The 22,527-nt window shown below is 45.5% G+C and overlaps 1 protein-coding gene and 1 long non-coding RNA gene across 4 annotated transcripts in view; one reads left to right on the forward strand and one right to left on the reverse strand.

Moving 5' to 3' along the window:
• NFATC2 (nuclear factor of activated T cells 2) overlaps window positions 1-22,527 on the forward strand; it is a 94,347-nt gene that overhangs the window by 6,474 nt on the left and 65,346 nt on the right. For 2 of the 3 annotated variants that reach the window (XM_071760010.1, XM_071760009.1), the window contains exons 1-3: window positions 3,059-3,505; window positions 11,570-12,596; window positions 13,967-14,135. In XM_071760010.1, coding sequence (XP_071616111.1) covers window positions 3,361-3,505; window positions 11,570-12,596; window positions 13,967-14,135 — 1,341 coding nt within the window. In that variant the 5' untranslated portion in view covers window positions 3,059-3,360. Of the gene's footprint in view, window positions 1-3,058; window positions 3,506-11,569; window positions 12,597-13,966; window positions 14,136-22,527 lie in introns of those variants that run through there. The other variant, XM_071760011.1, reaches the window with a different exon arrangement.
• Window positions 5,069-8,597, reverse strand: LOC139803624 (uncharacterized). The gene is made up of 2 exons (XR_011729081.1): window positions 8,157-8,597; window positions 5,069-5,679 (listed from the first exon to the last, which is right to left on the reverse strand). It is a non-coding gene; the product is annotated as an uncharacterized lncRNA (long non-coding RNA).

A 22,527-nucleotide genomic window follows, 5' to 3' on the forward strand; every position in this document is an offset into this window, starting at 1 on the left:
GGTTTCATGCACCTCTAATATTTAGGCCAGATCTGTATTTTGTGGATTTGCACCATTTTTGTTCAAAACAACCTACTGGTAGATTCTGACACAGCAAACAGAGTACAGTGTTATAACTCACATCTCTGTGCACTCAGAGCCTGTGGAAACTGTCTTGTCACCCTAATTCCTTGCCAGTGTCAAAATTTATGACTACATGTATTAGTGGTGAAACTATTTTGAATGACACGGTCACTTTAGAAAGCAAAAGATACATTTCCCGTTTGTGGAATAATACTGATTCTAGAAGTAGATCAGGATAAATTTGAAACTTCATATGCTTAGTGGATTGTTGGCAACCCAGAAAATATAGGCTAATGTCAGATAAAGATTTAGCAGAAGTTGGGGTAATTTCCCCATGCTCTCCTGCCAATCCCCCCCCCCAATTACTTAAAAAGGCCAATGTTCATGTTCGTGTCTTTTCTTTTTATGGCTAGTACAAGTGATGCTATCCAATTGTGCTCCATGTGTTGCTAGCTGCAAGGATGACAGCTCTCTTTAGTGCTAAGCCAAGATCAACAAGTATATTTGGGTTTTCTAATGAATTTTAAGCAGAAGGTCCAATGGTAAAAGGCTAGCATTCCAGCAAACAGTAAGCATTGTTTTAGAATAGATACATAAATAGACCAATTTAATATATGTTTTCTTCACATTTAAACAACTCAGAACTGATCAAGCCCTCAGAGAGAGCAGCACATGTTTCCTGGTGGCCGACAGCCTCTGTTCCCTATGCACGTTCCTGAGGGTAAGAGCTCAACCCCATCTGCAGCTTTCTGGGGTGGCCTCATTTCTGACTGCTGGTAGCCAAGACCACTAATCACTGGCTTCCCTGTCTGTGCCCAGCGGCAGCAGAGCCTCTGGAGAACCAGACACTACAAAACTACAGAGAACGAGTGCCTCGGGTAGTACTAAGAACTGCTGCAGCAGATGAGGTAGACTTTAACTGTGGTCTCCAGCTCAACCACAGAGTGAGCACTGGATCCTTTTCAAAATGGGCTCCAGCAGTCCCTGCACTGAGCAAGCAGCCACATTGGGTCAGGCAGCAGCATCGTGTCGTACCAGAGGAGACAGACACAGCCTGTGACCTTGTCACAGCACTTGCACACGTGTGTGCACATGCACATGTGCTGACCCTTGTGGAAATTCAGCAAAGCACCATTCCTGGTTGTTTTGGCACTGCGTGCAGGAGAAAGTTCAGATAGTTTAGTCTAAGGAAGCTATTGTGTTACTATGTATGTTATGCATTAATGAGAAAAAATATTGTCCTTTTAGTCTCTGCTGAGTTAAAGTATGGCATTGACTGCAGGGAAATCACTCATTAATCTAGTGACTGTGAATCTGGAATAATGGCTTTTCCTTCTGCATTTAAATTACACTTTGACAGGAAATATATCTAGAGAATATACCAGTAGGGTTGCTGGTATTTCCAGCTACCCATCTCTTTCTGTAAATACTTCAGTAAAAAGCCTGGCACATCCCATCTGCAGGATCACCTGTCCTTTTTGCAGCTCTGGTCCCTCCTATCCCTTGGCAGTTTCCAGGAACAAATTAATGCCATAAAGGCCTAGCTCCAGGCTGATTGTTCCCCCTCCTGCCTTCGTGCAGCCACAACAGCAGTTTTTTCGCCCATCCCCGTGCTCCCCGTTCTCACCCGAGGGCGCTGTGCAGTGTTCCTGCTCGCCATTAGGTGCCTCCAGCGCCTCCCGGTCCCTGCTTTGGGGTGAGGGGACTGGTACAGCACTTGCTGCTGGGGTTCTTCAGGAGCTCCGTGTAGAAACTCATTTCAAAGCACAGGGAAAGGCCAACCTTTTGCAGTCTGGACTGGCAAAGGATGGAGCAAAAGGGTGTGATGAGAAGTTTGTTATTGGTTGGCTGGCCACATCAATGATAAAAGTGACAGGGTATAAGCCTAAATGTAGAGATTCTGGCTCATGTGTGCTATGAAACGGACTTTCTGTGACCATAGGATAGTAACTTAGGGTCAGATTTGTAATTTAGTTAATGCTGTTATACTAACAGGCTTAAGAAATGAAAACAAGTTGAAGTAAGCACCAAAATACTTTTTAAATGATCTTGGTCCTTCTGCCTTTGTCTCCCTTCGCTGTCTACAGACTAAGAGCATTTTTCAAACTCACAGACCCGGTGACAGCCATCACCACTAATAAAGGGGACCATACAAACAGGTAAGCAAGGGAACAGTCTTCTGACCAGATGTACTAAATACATGAATTTAGTATCTCCAGTTACCCACGAGTGAAGTCATTGCTTGTTGTAGCAGCTATCAGAGGGGTAGAAGGTTGTGGGGCTGCAGCAATCATGTGAAGGACCCGGGGAAGATGCCGATGAATAGAGTCAGTGTGGTGAATGTGGCTGAGGGTACTTAGGGAAGCTGAGAGCCCTGGCAGCAGGGAAGGTGGCAAGAGCCCATTCTGTGAAACATTGCAAGTGAGGGAGGAGGAGAACAGAGGCCTTGTCCATGATGGACTTGGCATTTCCAAAGGTGCTCCAGTTAAGAGGGGTTAGCCTGTGATGGCAGAATGAGATGTACCCAGAAACCTGCCTGCTGCTGGCTTACCAGCAGTCTGTGAAGGGCAGCAGGAGCAGGGGACACATGGACCCTGGAAAAGGTAAGGGCAGCACCTGGGCTGCCTTAAGCTGCTGGAGATCTTGGAAACCTCAACAGAAAGGGGCCCGATTGCTGGAGATGAGGAGGTTGCATGCAACTTTGGCTCAAGTTAGGGTAACAGGGTAGGGTTGCCTCACCAAATGGAGGCTGAATGGGGTCTCTGGAGGCTCCCACCCCTGTGCAAGTCTATTGCTTCCCTCGCAGCCCTGCTTCTCCCTTGTCCATTCCACCTCCACAGCCCCACTCCTCCGCTTTCCCACCCCGACCCCTGCAGACATCCTCACCCTGGATGCCCCCCGCCCCCAGGGCTGCAGTCCCACCGCCGGTGCGTCCTGGGCCGGGCCGGGCTCCTCCTCCCCGGGGGCGGCCCCGGCGGCAGGTGACAGTGGCTGCTCGGAGCAGGAAGCTGCCACCGCTCGTCGCGTCTGTCCCCCTCGTGTGCCGCCGCTGGGGCTCGCCACCCGCACCCCTCCCCCGCCGTCGGGGCAGCCGCGCCCTCCTCAGCGACCCCCGAGAGATCTTTTTGCTTGTTTTCCCCTCTTGTTTTCTTCCTTCTAACTCTTCTCCACTTGCACTTGGAAGGATACCGACAGGTTTCGCGGCGGTTCTCGCACTTCGGGCTCCTCTCGGTAGCTGGCCGGTCCCGGGCGAGCCTCCCCTCCCGCCTCGCCGCTGCCGGGCGGGCTCTGGCCGTGATGGACGCCGCCGCCCAAGCTCCGGAGCCCGACCCGCAGGAGGGGGGCCCCGGGCATGGCCCTGGCCCGGCCCGGGAAGGCAGTCCGCAGGAGGAGTTTGACTTCTCCATTCTCTTCGACTACGACTACCTGAAGCCGATCGAAGGTTGGTGAGGAGCCGCCGCAGGAGTAGACGGGGCCGCGCCTCGACGGGGCCGCCTCTGTCCGACCGAGCGGCTCCGGGGGCCGGGCCGGGCGCTGCCTGAGCCCTTGGCAGCCCCTCAGAGAGCGGTAGAGACTTGGGGTGCTGCCAAGCCCATGCCCTGCCCGAGGCCAGCCCCTGGCAGGGGCTACGTATCAGGTCGGCCCGCCCGGGATCGGCGGGGCGAGGGATGCCGAGCCGTGCGCTGCTGTGCGGGCCGTGCCCAGCGCTGGGCTTTCGGGTTCTGCGGGGCTGCTTTAGCCAGCAGGCGCTTGCGAACCGTCACTGTAACAGGCAGAAAGTGGCTTGGTCCCCACCTGGTGATGGGTGATGGAGAATCTGAAATTGATCGTGGGAGCTTCCTTTCACCCCCAAAGTTGCGTGCGGTGGTGTCAGAGCGCAGCTTGAAAGACAAAGCAGATGAGCTCAGCTCAGTTGGTCTCCTTGGGACCATAACCGTGATGGTAGAGGGTGTTGTGGAACCCATAAAGCCAGCTTGAGCACTTGGTCTAGGAGCCCTAAGGTGTTAGTTACCTGAGAAGAGTTTGACCAACCTGCTTGGGTGGCAGGAGGTGGGGAGATCCATTTGCCAGTTTAGGCCCAAATTTAAATTTAAAAAAAAAAGAAGCAACAGTTTATGCTCCTGCTTCTCTGAGTTTATGCAAGTTTGTGATACTAAAAGCATTTTAACAAGTGTTCCCTGACTTTCTTGATCAGTTGATGATACTAAAAGTCAATACTTCCTATTGCCTCACATACAGATTTGTGTAAGAGACAAAGCCAAAAGAGACAGGACCCAAAGGAAAGAATTGCTGGGATATTGTTTCTAAGACACATTTGTTTTGACTCTGTACAGTTGAGAGGTGGCATTTCTCTGGAGTATTTGAAGAAAAAGATGTTATATCCCTAATGAACAGCGCAGGAGAAGGAGACCTGTTAGGCCTGAATCATGGTATCATTAGGAAAATGATACCTCTTTGCTGAATTTTATTCTTTGTATACTTTTACAAATATACAGCTGTGTAGCAGCGTCAAAGTTGAGTGTGGATGGTTAATGTCATCAAATATACAAAGCTGAATTTTATTTCAAGGTTTAAGGTATATCAAACCATGCTTAAGCAAATCTACAATGGGAAGAGGTCAGTGATTTTAATGAAAATACATTAAATCTCAGTGAAGACTTCAGATGCTCTTTTTCACCTCTGTATAGTAGAGAGTACTGCTGTGAAGCCTTAGGTGGGAAGTTCCATAGAATATAATAGTACGTAGGTGGGGGGTAGAAAGTGTAATCTTCTAACCACATAAATGCAGAGCAGTGTATGCTTGTAGTAGAAGTCACTTCCTTCTTCAGCCTGCTTTCTCCACATTTGGATGACTGGAAACCATAATTAGTAGTAATTTTGTTTGTTCCAAAGATGGAAATCATTAGCATAAAAAAAAAAAAATCACAACCATATATACTAGCACTGTAATCTGGAGAACATTCTCCTTTGCTTTGAAAAAGCACCAGCTCGAGTCTGTAAGCAATCCAGTATATATCCGTGACCTTTAATGTACTCAAGATTAAAGCATGTTTACACGAGAACAGAAAATGCTCAAATTTTGAGAAAAGGCGTTATCCACATGCTGGTAGTAAATGATGCTCGTTGTTCATGTGCAATTCTGGCCTCATCTGAACTGCAGTTGGGCAAACAAGTCCTTTTCAGTGGAGGATTCAAAATGGAACCAAAACCATAGGAGTGTCTGTGGATCCCAGCACTTCAGTCTGGTTCCTACATTCAAAGTGTGTTTGAAAGAGGCTCAGGTTTCCTCAGTGTGGCCTGCTCCACCCACTGCTCACGACAAGTCTTGTAATAACAAATCTCTGTAAACATGCTAAAGTGTTTAAAAAAAAAAAAAAAAAAAAAAGGAAAAAAATTGTAAATTTGGGGTCCTAGTAATGGATTTGGTTGAAAGGTTATTTCTGATAAATACTTCTTTAAAAGCTTGGGAGTTGACAGTATTCACCTAAGTTTGCATTTCAAAAGTAGGATCTATATCACAAGTTGTTGCCATGGAAATGCCAGAAATATACTTACTGAAAGCAGTTGGCATTCAGTAGTGCTTATGTGTGCCTGAGACAACAGGAACATGGACTGCTATAAAAGCAATAGGGGAAAAAGGGTAAATAAAAATTTTACTGTCAATATTATTAATATTAGATATTCCTCTCTAAGCCAAACATTTCCATAAGCCAGAGTGCTGTACAAAATGCCATTTTCCATGTGTCTTTTACCCTTATTTGCCAGACTTCAGTTAGCTATCTTTTCAGGATTTGCCAACTAGAAACATCCAAAGATGTTTCTGACAGAAATTCAATGAGCACTTGAACTAGCTCCTACAAACAGGAATCCCAGATGAGTAAATGCTGATGACTGCTCTGTGTATTATTCCATAATATCTGCTGTTGGCCACAGTGAGAGACATAATATTGAAAAGCAAGGCAGCAGCTCACTTTAGGTATTTTTTTCTTCTGTGTTTACTCTGTGTTGATCCACGGACAGGTGAAGCTGGCACATAATTTTTAATATTTGAGGTTAACCCTTCTGATCCTTTGGGTGGTGTTTTGAAACTGAAAATCCAAACAAAGCCTGTCTTTAAATAAGATTCCAAACAAATTCCTGCGCTAAGATAACTGCTAAGAATGCAAATTGCAAAGAGTATTTTCTTATAGACTCAAGTTTTTACTGTAATTCAGCAGACTCTTACACTGCACCTGGTGATAGGAATGTACAAGATCTCTGTATGTATAATATAGAGAGGGGAAGAAGGGAGCATCTATAAATATTAATATTCCTCTAAATGCTTGTTTATATGTAGATGGGCTTCCAGGGATGTTGCCACCTCTTGTAGGGGTCAAGCCCTAAATAATTTGCCTTGTTCCTTCTTTTTCTCCCCAGTACAAAGCTATTAAAAGAAACAAAACACAAAAAACCAAAACAAACCAAACAGCAAACTAAACAGCCACGCTTGCAGCTCAGTCCTGGTGGCTGGCTCAGAAACACAGGAGGCAGTGTTCAGAGGCAGCAAATATGCAGATGTAACAGAGGATACCAGATTTCACTCAGGAAACCAACTTTCACTTTGAGCTTCCAAGCAGCTCGTGTAAATAACAGACGACTCAGCTTCTGAAAAAACCCCAAAAGCTCAGGACTGGCCCCTTCAAATGACAATAAGCAAATTAATTTTAAAAACCTGGACTCTTCTACTTATGCAAATAAGGAGCTCCATTCAAATCCAGGAGTTGCCCTGCAGCAAAAGGTTGGGAGGTCAAAACTGAACCTCTGCCCTGCCCCACACGCAGCTATCTTCAGCTTTCCCTAGATGATGATTTGTGTAAACCCATCCTGGAACGCAGTTGCTGGGGTGATCTGTTATTCCCTAATTTCATGCTAATTGGCAAGGTCACATTTGGCTTACTGAATAGCTTTGAAGTTCCTGCCTTGTTTAAAAACCGGCGGAGGGTGGGCTTTTGCAAAGCCACGTGTGCACTCACTGGGCTGTGTCCTGGCCAGCTTGGGAGCTGTCTGGAGGCCAGCAGGACCCGCTGTTGGGTTTTTTTTCTCTCTCAGATGTGTGTGAAAAGGAGTTGTTTAAATCCAGGGTTAAGTCCTTTTGAAACTTAAATCCCTTGATATTTTTCAACCTGTGTTTTAGCTAGAAAGCTGATCAGTACAGAGGGCAGGCTGGAAGGTCTTCCCCACCTGAGGAAGCTGCAGGTCTGGGTTGGTGGAGCTGCCTGCAAGGGTTCAGGAGTTTGTCCCTAGGAGTTGCTTTGGCATTTGTTTACAATCCGGTAGGACATAGAGCTCTGCTTCCCCAGCCTGGGAAAAGGTGAGATGGTCTTGTGAAGTAGTAACTGGGTAAAGGTTAGGGAAGAAGGAGGGGAATAAGAGCTGGTAGCCTGGAGGCTGTTTGGATGGGATCTAAGGGATCTTTGAGGTAGGACTTCCCTAGTTGTGAGCATTGGGTGATGCAGGGGAGTAGGTTGGTTGCTGACTGTTAATCTGGCAGAGAACCTGAGGAGGTGCCAGCGTTGTTTGGGCGTGAAGCGTGCTTTCTTTTAACCCCTTTGAAACAAGAAGGATTTCTTGGGACTGAATCAGAGGATGATTCAGCAGTGAAAGCTCGGGCTTGGGAAATGCCCGAGTGAAAGGAGATGGGGAAGCAGCTCTGTAACTGCACATGCTGAGCAGGCCAGGGGAGCTGTGCTGAAGCTGCCATGCTGGCTGAGATATTAATCAGAAAAGCAGTGGAGAGGACAGTCCTTTGCATGAGTATTTTAGTGTTCTATGATGCAGAGACAGATGACAAGTAGTGCAAACCTTGGGTGCAAAGCTGTACCTCTGGGTCATCTGCACAAAGGTTTCAGAGCTGCTTCAGTTCTTGAAAAAGACTTTATGTAGGCTCATCTGTCACATAATAATTCTCTTGTAAGAGGGTGCAGTGGCCTCTCATTTCCTTGAGGGGCCAAGCTGGTGGGTGGCAAGGCTGGTCCCTGCTATTTCCAGTGTGGCAGAGGGCCAGCAGTGTGAGCTCTGCTGTCCTCTGCTCCTGCCAACACAACCAAGCTCACCTTGGTAGCTCGGGAAGAAGCATGGGTATCGCTGGGGCCACCTACCTGGAGCCATTCCCATGCCCTGGGATGCTCCATGCTCCTGCAGATGTAGAGAGAAAGCAGCTGGGCTGCTGGGGAGCAATCTCTGCCTGTCCCCTGCTGCCCCTCTCAAAGGCAGGAGCTCGACATTGTTTACAAAACCAGGCTCCTGCGATGCTCGCCTGGGGAAGCAGGGATGTTGGCACAGTTCTGTCCCTTCCTCGAGCGGATTCCAAACCCCAGCCTGCCTTAGCCAAGTTGGCCAGCAGTGGGGTAGCCAGCCAGTCCCCTCCTACTGAAACAAAAAGTAGAATGTCCCCTGATCTCGATGGAAGAGCCGTTTACTTTCGGAGATCAGCACTGGCTGCTTAACCCAATCACCCCTTCCCCCCTTTTCCCCAGTGAGGTCAGAGCCTTGCGTGGTAGCATCACCGGCATTTCCATGGCGACAGACCGTGACGTCACAGGCGTGGGCAATAGCACCGGGACAGTGATTTCATTGTAACTGAAGTTATGCAAGGCTGGGACTTGGTCAGGAGATCTCCCCAAACCTCCCCCCCCCCCCAAAGCCCGGGTCCTGACGAAGCCGCTGCAGTGAGTCAGGGCCGGCAGCCGCTCCCCTGCCCGAGACGCAGCCTCAGCCCCTGGGCATCAGCCCGGCGGTTCCCCAGGCACTCTGCAAACCAGCCAAAGCTTTAGTGTCTGCAGTCTTGCCCACATTCCTGTCCTGCTGCCTGCTTTATTGATGATTTGCCATGGGGGGTGGCGGGGTGGGAAGAACTAAATATTTTTGCTCTACAGAAGCTTGTGGGTGTTGTCTGCTTGGCAAAGGGCGCCTGCCTTGCTTGCTCCTGCGAGCACTGGGTGAGCAATCCCGGCTTGCTCGGCCCCCAGAGCCTTGCAGAGGAGTGCTCAGCCCCAGTGTGCTGGGGAGGGAAGGGCATGCTGCAGCTTGTTGTGCCTGAACACTGTTAATATCTGGAACACGGATGCCCTTGGAGGGCGAGTGCCAAGGATAAAAGTGCTTATTTAAAGACAGTGTTTTAAGGAAAAGCAAAAAAAGTTTAGTTTATGTGAAGTCCAACTTTTAATAGACAGAAAGTGTGGGTGGTGGTGAGTGTTTGTTATTCAGAAGACTTCAAAAATTAGCCTGCACATACAAATATCTGTTTGCTTTTCACATACCCCTCAAGACCAATCTACACACACTACCTTTGCTGCTCACGGTGTTGTGAGGAGTTGCAATGTTTAACACACTGTCTGGCACAGATAATGCAGTTTAATCTGTATGGTAGGGGGCAGCTCTCACTGCAAGGTTGTTGAATGGGGAACTGGAATACTTGCCTGTTCCTTGATGTAAAGGTCTGGAGAGCTATTCTGTGCTTGCTGGCTGCAGTATGAATCCTGCCTCAAGTGCTGGTGGTACTGATTTTGCTGCCTTGCATCAGCTTCAATCAGAGTGGTTCTTCTGAAAGTGGTAGGAGTGATGTGTTGTGTGACTGTAGAGGGTGTGTTGCTCTATTGAGTCCAAAGGAATGATGACTTTTCCTCAAAGTGAATCGCAGCATCAGTATCCAGGCTTGATGTGTCAGAGTCTGAGTGATGTGTATGCCATGCTAACCCTGTGAATGCCAAAGCTCTGAGATGAACAATACTGAAAATGTGTCTGGCTCAAAATTCAGGTGCTCCTTGCTGTTTCCCCCATCCCCAAAAGAGCTATGTGCTGGGATTAAAAGCCAGAGGGAACCTTAAGAAATTTGCAATCTGGGCTCTCCCAGTTGTCTCCCACCCTGTCACATAGATGTTCTGTGTGTTGGTTTGTTTGGTTGGCTGGTGGGGTTTCCCACTAAACATGAAGGCTCAGCATTTTTTCCTTTCACCGAGTTTTCTCCAGGTTGTGTGAAACATTGAGCAGAAAAGGTTGTAAAAATCTAGTTAGAGAATTTTGCTTTCATGCTAAGAAGTGTTTTAAAACTGAAAACAAACAGAAACCCACTGCAATTAAATCACAGTCTCTCTATGTGCAAGTTTCACAACAATCTTTTTCTGCTTTTGCAGAAAACTCAGCTCCAACTTGGCTTGATGTGCAGTCTTATTTGCTCATGGGAAATGCTGACTTATGTACTGTAGGAGTTAGGGAAAATGCTGGAACAGTTATTTAAATATTTAAATGAAATCCTCTTTACCTACAACACACACTGATCTGTACTCAGGGGTGAGCAGCTAGTGCAAATTAGTCTTAAACTGTGGAGCCGTTTCAGGTGTTTCCTGCTGGTTACAGTGAAATCTTTAAAAATATGTAAAAATCCTGATAATGTTATGCATGCTTTTGTGTCATGACAAATAGTATTTGGCCCTCAGGCTGGGGAAGCTACAGGAGCTGATGTGCACTGAGGGGTCTGCCCTGTTCTCTTGGATGCTGCTGGTATTAAGCACATGATGGGGTACAGGAATGAGATCAGACCTAGGCTTGGGGTGGGAATTCTGTGTTGCCTAGAAGCATCCCTGTACTCTGCAACCTAGGCATAATTTGTGAGACTGAGAATCTCAGAAAATTGAGGATTTTTTTGCACCCTGAGAGAAGATTGCACTGAACATTTACCTGTTATTGTGTATTTTCTAATATCTCTCAGGCCAAAACATTCCTTGAGCTGAAGCTGGAAAGTGATTGCCTGTAACTGTGGGGCTGGATCCTTTCTATCTATCTTTTCTAAGAAATATTAATTAATATGCTTGATCATGTGGTGCTTTCTCATGTGAAACCTGCCATCCAAACTTTTTGACATGATATGGAGCCAAACAAATCATCACACAGAATGGACTCTTTAATTTAAGACCTTGAGCTCAGCTTTGTTTTCATGAAGCCTTTTCCAGCTGGGCTTCTTGGCTGTGTGAGAAAGGTTTTTCTCCCTTCACCAAAAGATGTTCCTCAACCTTTTGGTTTTACATAGACCTATTTGAGAGTGGTTTTATGATGTGATGTTCTCTGTCCAGTTCCAAGTTGACCAAAGTCACAACACCCCAGTTGGCGCTAAGGGGTTTGTCTGGCAGCAGGAGAGGGAAGGCCAGCACTGCACTGGGCAGAGATGTGGTGCTGACCCTTCCAGGTGATCCCTCTAGCTCAGGGCTCAGGTAGCTGGAGCCCAGCCAGGTGGTGTGGAGGTGTTTGCAGTGCTTCTGTCTGTGCTGCATCTGCTCTGAGCACTTGAGCTTCCCTGGCTGTTAATCCAGTACTTTTCACAAGCATTAATTGTAGTTAAAAAGAATTAAACAAATACTTACCTAATATCAGATCACAACCAGTTTATAAATATGCATATTTTTTTTTAATCCATGATTTCTCAGCTTCTGTAACAATATTTATAGTCTTAAAGAGACCCTTCTTTTTCCAGAAGAACCGACTCCACATAAAACCAACAGCCCACCCTCTGGAGTTACATACGCTCATGATGTCTTGGACTGTGGCCTCAAGCCATGCCCCCTGCCTTTTTCTAACCTTTCTGCAGATTCCATGGGCAGATATGGACAGCCAGATAGCATAGGGACAACACCTACACACCCTGCCAACACTGCCGGGGCCTCTGCTCCAAGCCCTAGGATTGAAATTACTCCATATCATGAACTGATTCATTCAGGGGGTCCCTTCCGCAGCAGAGACACAGATGTTCTTTTGGTAGAACATCAGTCAAACTCAGCTACCACTAGCCCAAGGGTTACCCTGCCTGTCCCTGGCTTTGAGGGCTACAGAGAACCACTGTGTTTGAGCCCAGCTAGTAGCGGCTCCTCTGCAAGTTTCATTTCAGAGACAAATGTATCTCCTTGCACATCACCATGTGTTTCACCAAATAATGGTCCTAGTGATGACCTTTGTCCACAGTTTCAAAACATCCATACTCATTATTCTCCTAGAACCTCTCCAATAATGTCACCACGAACAAGCATCACGGAGGAAACCTGCTTGGGACGACATTCACCATCACCCTGTCCCAACTCAAGGTCTTCATCGCCAGGTGCAAAACGGAGGTACTCTTGCACTGAGTTCTACAGCACTCAGCTGCCTTCCACTTCTCCACGACAGTCAAGGACCCCCTCTCCACAATCCTCTCCCTGCATCCACTTGAGAGAAGACAACTCTTCAGTTACTTACACGCAGTTGCCCAACGCTTCTCTTTCCATGGATGCTATGAGCAGCCTTCCAACAGATCCTTCCTGTGGTGTTCCCACAAAAATTTGGAAAACCAGCCCTGATCCTTCATCAATGCCTTCCCACAAAAACAGCATTCCATGTCACGTCTTTCAGACTGTGGACTTCCACGGGTCTTGCGAGCAGGAGGACAGAAGAAACTCAGCCCCAGAATCAATTTTGTTGGTACCTCCATCCTGGACAAAGCAACTGGTGCCTGCAATTCCCATCTGCAGGTATGTAGTGCTTCTTGTGCTTGTGCATTTTTCATGGTGTTATGTCCTCTGTCGTGCACAGTGATCCGTAGGGAGCATTTCCTTGGGCAGATCCTGCTGCAGACCAGAGCTAAGGGACAGCACTTGTAAATGGCAGCCCAGCCCATTATGATTCCAAGAGATGAAAAAATCTGGGTTTGGAAGAAACATCATCAAAGTGGTTCATTGATACATAGCCACAGCATACAACAATTTTTTGAAGTATTTGTCTTTAAAAGGCAGATTTTGGGCAGGCTTTGACAGAGGCTGAGTTTCATCTAGAGAGTCCAGTTTCATCTTGCTGCTTTTAAAATGGTTGATTGCTTTTCTAAATTCAGAGAATGTCTCACTTGCAAATGTCCATCAGGGAAGAAAATACTTTAAATATTTCCCGATTCAAAACAGAGCACACTGCTCCAAGTCAGACTGAGCATTCGGTCAACCCCAAGTGTCTTTTGTTAGTTGTTAATTTGTTAATTGTCATTTAACCCAAGTCTGGGTCATTGGCATCACCCTCCTCAGCTCCGTCCATTGTCTGACACTGCTGTGTGGCAGGTCTGGACCCTGAGCCCTGCTCGTCTGCCAGGATTGAGGTTGCCAAATGTGAGACTCCACTTTCAGTCACCACTGGCACCCTGGCAGCCCTGCTCAGCAGCAAGGTTGTCCCCATGCTGATGTTACCCTGTGCTGCTCCCAACCTGCTAAATACAAATTGCAAGGGAAAGAACATGGGCTCTGACTTTACTTGGCTTGTTGGATTGGTCCTGGCAGCAGTTTGTACTAATAAAATAGGAGCTGTTTAAAATCCAATGAAAGCTCTAGTTGTACATTGCCATGTATTCATTTTATATTATAAACCCTTGTATATTTTGATAACAGGAAAACTAGCATCAGGTAAGAATATTTAGCCTTTTATTCATATGCTTTTTTAACATCTATGGAATTGTAAATATTGTTACTGTACAGAAATGGTAAGTAATGGTAAAAGGAGTTAATATTTCTCAATACATGTTCTGTAATCAAAGTTTAAGTGATACATCAAAAACTAGATAAAAGAGGGGGATTTCTGGAAAAATACAACTGCTACAGATCTTCCTATATAGAAAATAGAAATATTCTGTTTTCTTCTGCAAGGAAGTGGGCCCACAGAAATTCTTGTGTTAATCCTGCAGTTGAGCAGAGTTTGGACTCAAATGCCAGCAGGACAGCACATTCTCACTGCCATTAATAGCAGGCTCCTAAACGTTTCAGCGAGAGCAGCCCAGGTGGGGGCACTTGGAGAAAGAATGGATCAGGGCTTTGAGAAATCAAGTGCTAAAGAGTTTCAGCTGGTGTGGTCTCTCCCTGCCCAGTTTGCCTGTCCAGTCGCTCCCACCCCTGGAGTGGCCGCTCTCCAGCCAGTCGGGATCCTATGAGCTGCGGATCGAGGTCCAGCCCAAGCCCCACCACCGGGCACACTACGAGACAGAGGGGAGCAGAGGAGCTGTCAAGGCACCAACTGGAGGCCACCCCGTTGTCCAGGTAAGGGGCTGGGAACAACTCGGTAAAGGAAAGGGGAGGGTGAGTTCATATCTGAAAGTTGTTCTGGGGACTGACCCTGAAAGACTGAGAGTGCGTGGACACGGGTGTGCTTGGAGATGGGTGTAAAGCATCTGAACTGTGATGAGGTCCTGGATGTTTGGAAAGTTGGTTTGGATTAGCTTGTGAAAGCTCAGAAACAGGGAAAATATTTGCTGCATTTTCTGTGCTATGTGTTAAACCTTCTGTGACCCAACTCTGTCAGAACATTTGCAGCTGCCCTGAATTCCAGCTGAACCCATTTTATCTTGAGTACAGACTCTTCTGTGTGAAATGGGGCTTTTTATGAAGTTCAAAACTTACAAACATCAAGTTTGGCTTTCAAACTCGGAGTAGCTCAGTCACCTAACAAACATATATATAATAACTAGCAGATCATGCTAGATCTGCAGTTCCAGGCCCTCCTGCCAGCAGTGAGGGAGGGTTTTGGAGCTGTGCTCCCCTGGGTTCCTGCAGAGCAAAGTCCATACAGCAGAGAGGTGCTGCCCATGTTTCTGGCTCTGTCTGACCTTGGCCCCTCTCTGGTCCATACAGCCAGACTCAATGAGACACATGGACATTCTCTCAAGGCTTAAAAAAAACCAAAGCAACCTTCATTAACCTTGAGGGGGAGTGGATTAGGAAGGTACAGATGTTAAACTGGGGTCTCCCCCGAGTTAACATCTGCATTTTGCTAGAAATTTCTTTCATGCAATTGCTTTTTTCTTAGCGATTTTTTTTTCTTCCCTCTGGTTACCTGGTAGAACTACTAATTTTGAGCCTATTTAAATTTACGTCAAAGAATTTCACCTGTGTGTAATTAAAGCACCCAGTACTTCCATTTTAAACTAGTGCCTGGTTTGTATTTAATTTGCTAATGTTGTGTCCCACCTTGCATGCAGTTCTGCTTGTCATCTCTGGCAACACTGCCTTCTTTTTGTCTGTGGGGAAACTTGTACTAGCTGCATTAGCAGTGGGATAAGGAGACAACAGAGCAAAATAATTACATAGCAGTGGGGATGGTTTCAAGAAAAGTTTGGCCTATATAAAGCTGTAAATATAGGGAGGACATTTTTATTGGCTTTGTAATTTTATAGAGAAAGGGTGAGTTTAGGCAGGAGTTCCTTTGTGGTTTGGGCTGATACTGCTACAGAAACAAACTTTTCTGTCTCTTCTGAGCTTTAAGTTTTATTGCCCTAAAGTGTGCAGTTCTGGTCCTTGCTATGCTTGTGAGAAGGGAAGTCACCTTGCTGAAACCAGTGAATGAAATTCAATCTGACAGTGATTAAGGTAACAAAATTTGGCACTTTGCTGACCTGAGAGGCAGATGATTTTGTTGTGGAAGGAGAAGGACTTTTGCTTCACCTTTCGAAGTCCAATGTAAAATAAGGGCTGGGTAGCTGCTCTGTATCTGCTTGGGGCCACATTGGTCTGGTGACTCATTTCCTCCTTACTTCAGCCAGTGGCACTCAGGAAGCAAAGCCAGCCCAGGTGGGGGTTGCAAGGTGATGATATTCCTGGTAATGATGGATGACAACAGGCACAGACCTGGCACAGCTACAACTTTTGCTAGACAGAGTTGGGGTCCATCCTGCAGATGTTCCTGTCATGCTCAGGACTTGCTCTGGCAAATGTGAACCAGGAAAATGTTGAAGTTTCTGCTTAATTTTAAGCATGTGATCAATACCACTAATTTCACTAGATTGACTTGTGCCTAACTTCTAACATATGTTAGATATTCCCCTGCAGGCTAAACCCCTTTTAAAAAATCAAGCCATAAATTGTTAAATCAATGAGTTTGTTTACTTCAGTTGAGCTGGACTTACATGTATGGACTGGATGTCTGAGTGAAAGGTGCAGGGTAATAATAAATAGCAATCACATTTGTCATGCTTTAATATGTGCAATCTTTTTAGTTTATGAATCTGACACTCGTAGCCTGCTGTGTGGTGTTTGGGATGTACAAACTATATGGCCAATCAGCCCTTGGTCTTTTCTCAGTTTGCTTACAAATCTAGGATCATTTACCTTCCCAAGATATTCCTACCCACTGGATGTTTATTGCAATGAAGGAGTTTCTTGTGACATGAGGAAATACAAGTGCGTTGTTTCCTTCCTGTAATCAATATCAATCAAAGGGGGATTTATATTTTTTGTTGGAGACAGGAACTGGTATTCCTAGTTTTATCATAATTTGCCATCAAGCTTAAGGATCTTCAGCTATGAATTCAAAGATCCACATTAGTTTCCCGAGCAGATGTGCCTCTGCACAGCTGTGTCTGCATATGTGGAAAACATGGACAGTTCCTTTATGAAGGTTTATTATAAACCTGGAAATATTCACTGGATTTGTGTTGACTTTAACATAACAAGGTTTATATGAGTGCTGAGCGATGAGATAGTTGCACCTGTATGGTTTATGACATCTGAAACTTGGGAAGGCTAGTAAAATCCAAAGCTTTCATGTCATGAGTTGTTTGGCTTCAAGGTTTCTTTTTTTTTTCTCCTCTTTTCCCCTCAGTGAATTTTAGCTTTTGGCTTCTTGTCAGATGCAAACAGAAACAAAGAAAAACAAGCAGGAGAGATTTTTAAATAGATGCTTTGTTGAGGCAAGTTTGCATGGGTTAAAGGCAACTGCAAGTTGCAAGGGAATGAAGTTTTGAACACTTTCTGGGGACCTACAGCACTTTTCAAATGACAGATGTGAACAAACTGCCTTTGGGATTTTTTTTGAGCACGAGGGCATTTCCATAGCAACTTTCTTGAATCGAGTGGTGTCTCTGCGACACTTGGACTTAAATATTGAGAAGCCAAACTTGCCCTGAGTGGGAGAAGGCCACAAAAGGGGTGGGATTTATACTATGGCTGAATGTCCCATTCACATTCTGTATATTTTTTATTTCCGTATATAATGCTTTTCTATACTGCTTTTCCACCATTTTAATTACCTTCTATAAAGTACAATCAGTTTGACAAAAAATCTGATTAAAAAAAAATCACATTAACTTCCATGTCACTTCTTATCCAGCTGAACTTTCTGGCAGAAGGGATGCAGTTTTTGCCATGTGCTGTTGGCCTGCAATATTTATTTTCTGAAAGCTGCATTTTGCATGTAAGCTTCTTCTTTTGGGTGCTCTGAAGCTACAGACCAGCAGATCTCATATCCTCCAGGCCTTATCTTGTGGTTTATCTTTCTGATGCTGCTTCCTCTTCTTCACATGTCTAGTCCTGAGAGTTTGTGCACAAGGCTCTGCACCAGCAGAGCACTCCAGGTATGGCAGGAGAAGAGCCTGGTTAATGAAAACCTCTGGCTACGTGGGCCACATGGAAAAAGACATTTAATTCTTATTTTAGTGTGCATCTGTCATGGATTGTAGTGAGGCTGAGGTATACTACTTTGTTAAAAAACTGCTTATGAGAAGTCAGCTAAGTCCTGGGGTCAAGAAGCAAAGATATGCTTTTATTATTTCTGATTCTTTTTCCCCAAGCACCTGTGTGTTTTCATTTTACCTTGCTGTAAACAATCCTTGAGGGAGCTGGTGTTCAGCACAGTAATTTGTAGTCATATTCTCAAGGGAGAGTGCCTAACTCTGCCATTTTGGGTTTTTTTCTTTATTGCCATCTTAGCAAATCCTTCCCCTGAGGTATTGCTTCTCTGACTTACCTTTACAAAAGACTCAAATCCGTCTGAATGAAAACCAGCACATAAGCAACGAGTAACTCCTTTGCATGGCTCACTTCCACCACATTTTAACTCATTTTCCCATGGGCCAACCTGCTTTGATTTAGAGGTCAATGAGGAACTCTCACTGAAACTTTTGAGCCCAATTTGGAACATACTGCTTTTAATGGAAAGTAATTTTGACAGAAGTGAAGGAAAGGAGAGGATACCAACCGGTTTGGGATGATGCCTGTGCTATGCAGGAGGCTTGCATTATTCCTTGGATTAGAAACATCCCTGGACTAGGCAGATGCAAGATTTAGGCTGCTTTTTCATGGATGCTCTTGCTGCAGGACTGTACATGTACACTGTGTAGTAAACCAGTTTGAATTTCTGGCTGGAATGAACACTTCCAGAGCACTAAAGCTGACATAACATCCCGTTCAGGGTACGCTCCAGTATCTGCAGGAGGAGTTCATGCAGGGTGGACAGTGTCCTGTAAACTCACATTTGAGTTCTCTGTTCTTGGGTTTCACTGTCCAGCTAAGCCTCTAGTTCCTCCCTTGCTCTCTCAAGACCAATGCCTATTGAATTGGAAAAGCCTCCTGCCAAGTGAGGACTCACACCTGGGTCTCCCATGTCTGGGGGGAGCATTGTGCTTGCTGGGCTGATGGCTGCTCAGGGGGGAACTGGCTGGGCTTCTGCCTGCTGCTGCTGGGTGAAAATTTTCTGGGGTCTCTATTTAATTCTGAAACAACTGTTGAAACCTTGATGCTTCCAGCAGACCTGAGTTATTCTCTCTCTGAGCATGCCTCATGTTGGAGTTCAGCATGTGAGAGAAACTGGGGAGGAAGGAGGTTCATGGGGATTTTTTCCTTTTCTTTTTTTTTTTTTTTTTTTCCTTTTTCTCCAAAATGCTTCTTGGCCAAGATCCTTTCCAAAACTGGCTGAAGTTCAGTCAAATAGCCAGTGCCTGAGCAAAAGCCCTGGTTTCTGGACCCCAAACCCACCTCATAGGAGGCCTGGCACTGAGCCCTGGCAGAGGGCTTGGCTCTGGGGGTTGGGTTCAGTGCAGTCAAATCAATCATCCCGGGCTGAGCTGAGTAACTCCAAGATGCTTTTGCTACTGCTGCTACCTCATCTTGCCCATTGTCATCATGGTTGCTCTCAATCTTTGTGCTGCATCTCAGTTGCACAGCGTGGTGCTCCTGGGGCCATGTTGCTGCTGCTGGCAAGGCTGAGCTGTCTGCAGCAGAGGAAGCTGCAAGGTTAGGTGATAAGAAAGCATCCCTGCTGCATCCCTCCATTTTGCTCCAGCTGGGGCCAGTCCCCTTGTGCCTCCCACAGCCAGCAAGGAGGTGACTTCTGTCCCTGGTAGCTGAGCCCCATGCTCAGGCATTCCTCTTGCATGATTCTGTCAGGATCAGCAGATTTGCACCCTCCCATTTACTCGTGGTAGAAAGTCTTGTCATGCTGGGGAAGTTGGCATTTTTTGTCATGAATGTGCATGGAAGCTGTTTAGTTACAGAGCTGTGTTTTTTTGAAGGAAAAAAAAAATATTTTCACCCAGCTATGAAAATCTGATCTCCAACTCTGTACGTGTGCATCTGTCTGATGCACACTTATAAACTTTCAGGTGAGATAGTCAAAGTGTCCTGAAAACAGGATCAGCTCTTCACAGAGTTAGGGAAACTGAGGAACAGGGGGGAAAAAAACCAACTTGCTTTTGTTGCAATGTAAGGTAAGTGTCAGGAGCAAAAGCCATCTCTGTTGCAGACCTGTATTTTAACCCCATGTGGAAGAAGAAATCCCAGTTAGGCACTGGGAGTCTGGTTGTCATTTAGTGGAAGGAGCAGCACACCAAATGAGATTCAGTCCTTGGAATTTTGACAAAATTGTCACCAAAATAAGAAACATTTAAAATTGAGTATAATAAAAACTCATAATTTAGCAGAATCAGATGTTCAAAGGATTATCTTTGGAACCCATTTTAGACTGCTTTGGTAAGGACCAAAGAGAACTAAGGCAGAGATTTCCTTCTGGTTTGAGTTCTTTTGCTGTGTCCCAAGTACATTGAATTGAACAAAAACATGTGACAAGATTCAACTTTATTGCTCAATGTCAGCTTGAAGTGAAGCAGGCAGGCAAGCTGCTACATGATATGGTGTCTGGATGAGATCTTTGTTTTAATTACTGACAGCTATTGATAAGTCACTCTCTACAAGACAATACACTGAAATTTTCCATTTTGGTTGGAGTATTGTTGAGTAAAGACACTTCCCTCTCCCCTCTGTCCCCCCACCCCCCGAGAAAAAAAATCCTTGAAATTGTTGTGGTCTAAGGGTATTCATGATGAAAATTAATCATCAAATCTGGTATCCAGCTCAGTCCACCAGAAGGGAGCCAAATGGGCATGACAAGAAGCACAAGCACATCTTCCTCTTGTCTGCTGCTGAGTCTCCAAAAATGTTTGCAGGCACAGAAGACAGCCTTGGGGTTGATGAAGAGTCTGAGCAGGGGAATTGTCTGTGGTGTCAAAAGCTTTGAGATCTGGGTGTAACTCTGCAGCCTCACTGTTTCTAGAGGAAGGTGGGCGCCGGGTGAGCTGGGGCAGCTGGTGCTGCAACCACGTGCTGCTCCTGGCCAGCCTCTTGGGGCTTTCTTATCTTCTTGTGAGCAGCAGGAAAAAGGAAGCACTCGGAGGAAACGATTTCTCACGCGGCTTTGTATTTGCTTCTAATTAAATGCTGCCAGTCCAGCTCTGTTTTCCCATTTGTCACTGCTGGCCAGGGATGCTCTATCCAAATCTCCCCGGCGCTGTTCTCAAAGCTGACCACACACGTGCACACCCTGCTTGGGGGAAGCTGGAGTGACTTCCACGGGGAGATAGCAAGTAATATGCAGTGGTTAATGAGCTAAGCCTCATGTTACAGTGAGCTGAAACAGGCAAGAAAGCTGATTGCTTTCAAGCAAATAAAATCACCAAGGCTAGTGAATTCATGCCTCAATTTTATACTTTCCTTCTGGCAGTAGCTTGTGTTGTCTAGACAGGAAGATGTGTGCAATCAGCTTTAAAGATGCAGCTTGATATCTCCCAGGGGAGAAAAACCTAAATTCCTGACAAGCAAAACTCTGTTGGCATAAATGGGAAACGAATTACTCCCTTCTACTCTCTAAGGCACTTGGCATCTGTATTGCACAGGGCATCGCTCTCTCTGGGGCTCTTCAAAGAGCATTTGACATTTGCAGATGCTCCAGTTTTTGTCTTGTGAAGTCCATCAGAGTCTGCATGCAGACTTTCAGATGTGCACTATCCAAACTAGAAATCTCCAAGAAAATTTTAGGAATTCTCCAAGTAACCCATCAGTTAAAAAGGCAAATATTACAAGTTCTGAATTATGCAGGTTTCACTACATTCCTTTGTATATGCATGTGTTTTATCTACAGGTGACTAATTACAAAATATTTAAGAAATTTGCCTTTCTTTCTGACTCCACTGGCTGTTTATCACTTGTTTACCAGACAGCATAACTCAGTGGTGTTGCAGGCTTCACTGGTGCAAAGACTTTTGTTACTCTTGCAGCAAAGAAACTGTTTTGAAATCCCACAGCCAGAGGCAATGCCAACTGAGCCAGTGCAGGGTTTGGTTCATCTCAGCACTGCAGTAGTGGCTGATTTAGATGTGAGTTTTAAGCTTTGTCTTTAAGTGCTTGTGGATTTGGAGCTGTGGTCTCAGTATATAAGAACACCCGAGTTTTGAAATAGTGCAGGGAAAAAACTGGTGTTTCATATGCCTAATATGTGGTCTTGATGGCTGCCTTGTGGGTATCATCACAGGAATTGGGTTCAGGTGGGGAAGTGCCAATACACAGCAGGTAAAGACACATCTACTTACTTTTTACATGCAGAGTTACAAACACTTTCCTGAAAATGGCAGTTAAATACCTTCTTCTGCCAAATTTGGCTGGTATTGATCCACGAGTGGAATGCAGAATGAATTAGTTTTATTTATGCTGAGGTGAGGTGATGATTTTAATCGTGCCACACATTTCCATTTTATTTAGAAACCCAATCATAGCAGGAAATCAAACAAGAAAAGTCTCCTTGTTTTCTGAATGATGTTATTTGTTTATCTGCCTAAGTGCTTTGCATTTCCTCAGGTCACAGACCAGCCCATGTCTGGTTATATTAATATTGTAAGAGTTATGCAAAAGCAAAGTTTAAGAAAAATCTTTCAACCGAAAGAAATAGGATCTTAAAATCCCAAAATAGAGTATGGAAAGGTACACATCATGTCTGGCTTTTCTTTCCCCTTGTGGCAAATGTGACTCAAAGGAGTTGGGCTTTTTCCAGCTCGACCTGTATACAGTTTGGGGGATTTTTATTGTGAATAGGTCACCTTATAATACACAAAAATATTTCCTTCTAGCGTTCTGTATTCATAAATCTTTCTTGATTCTCGCTCTCTTGCAACTGAAATCTCGATGGCTTTGTTTTCTTCATGAAAAGAAGAGCAAACAAGAATAAAGAAACACCTTGGTGCAGGGCTTGTCCCCTCATCTTGTCTCTGCTGGAACTTAGGTTGCAGGGAATTGTGCCCTCCCCTCAGGCAGCTGCAGGCTGAGATGTCCTCTCCCTTCCCTGGAGATGGGCAGCAGAGTAGGACTGAAAACCAGAGACTTCTAGAGACTTGGT

The sequence above is a fragment of the Heliangelus exortis genome, chromosome 16 (assembly GCF_036169615.1).
Source record: "Heliangelus exortis chromosome 16, bHelExo1.hap1, whole genome shotgun sequence".
NCBI classification, from domain to species: domain Eukaryota; kingdom Metazoa; phylum Chordata; class Aves; order Apodiformes; family Trochilidae; genus Heliangelus; species Heliangelus exortis.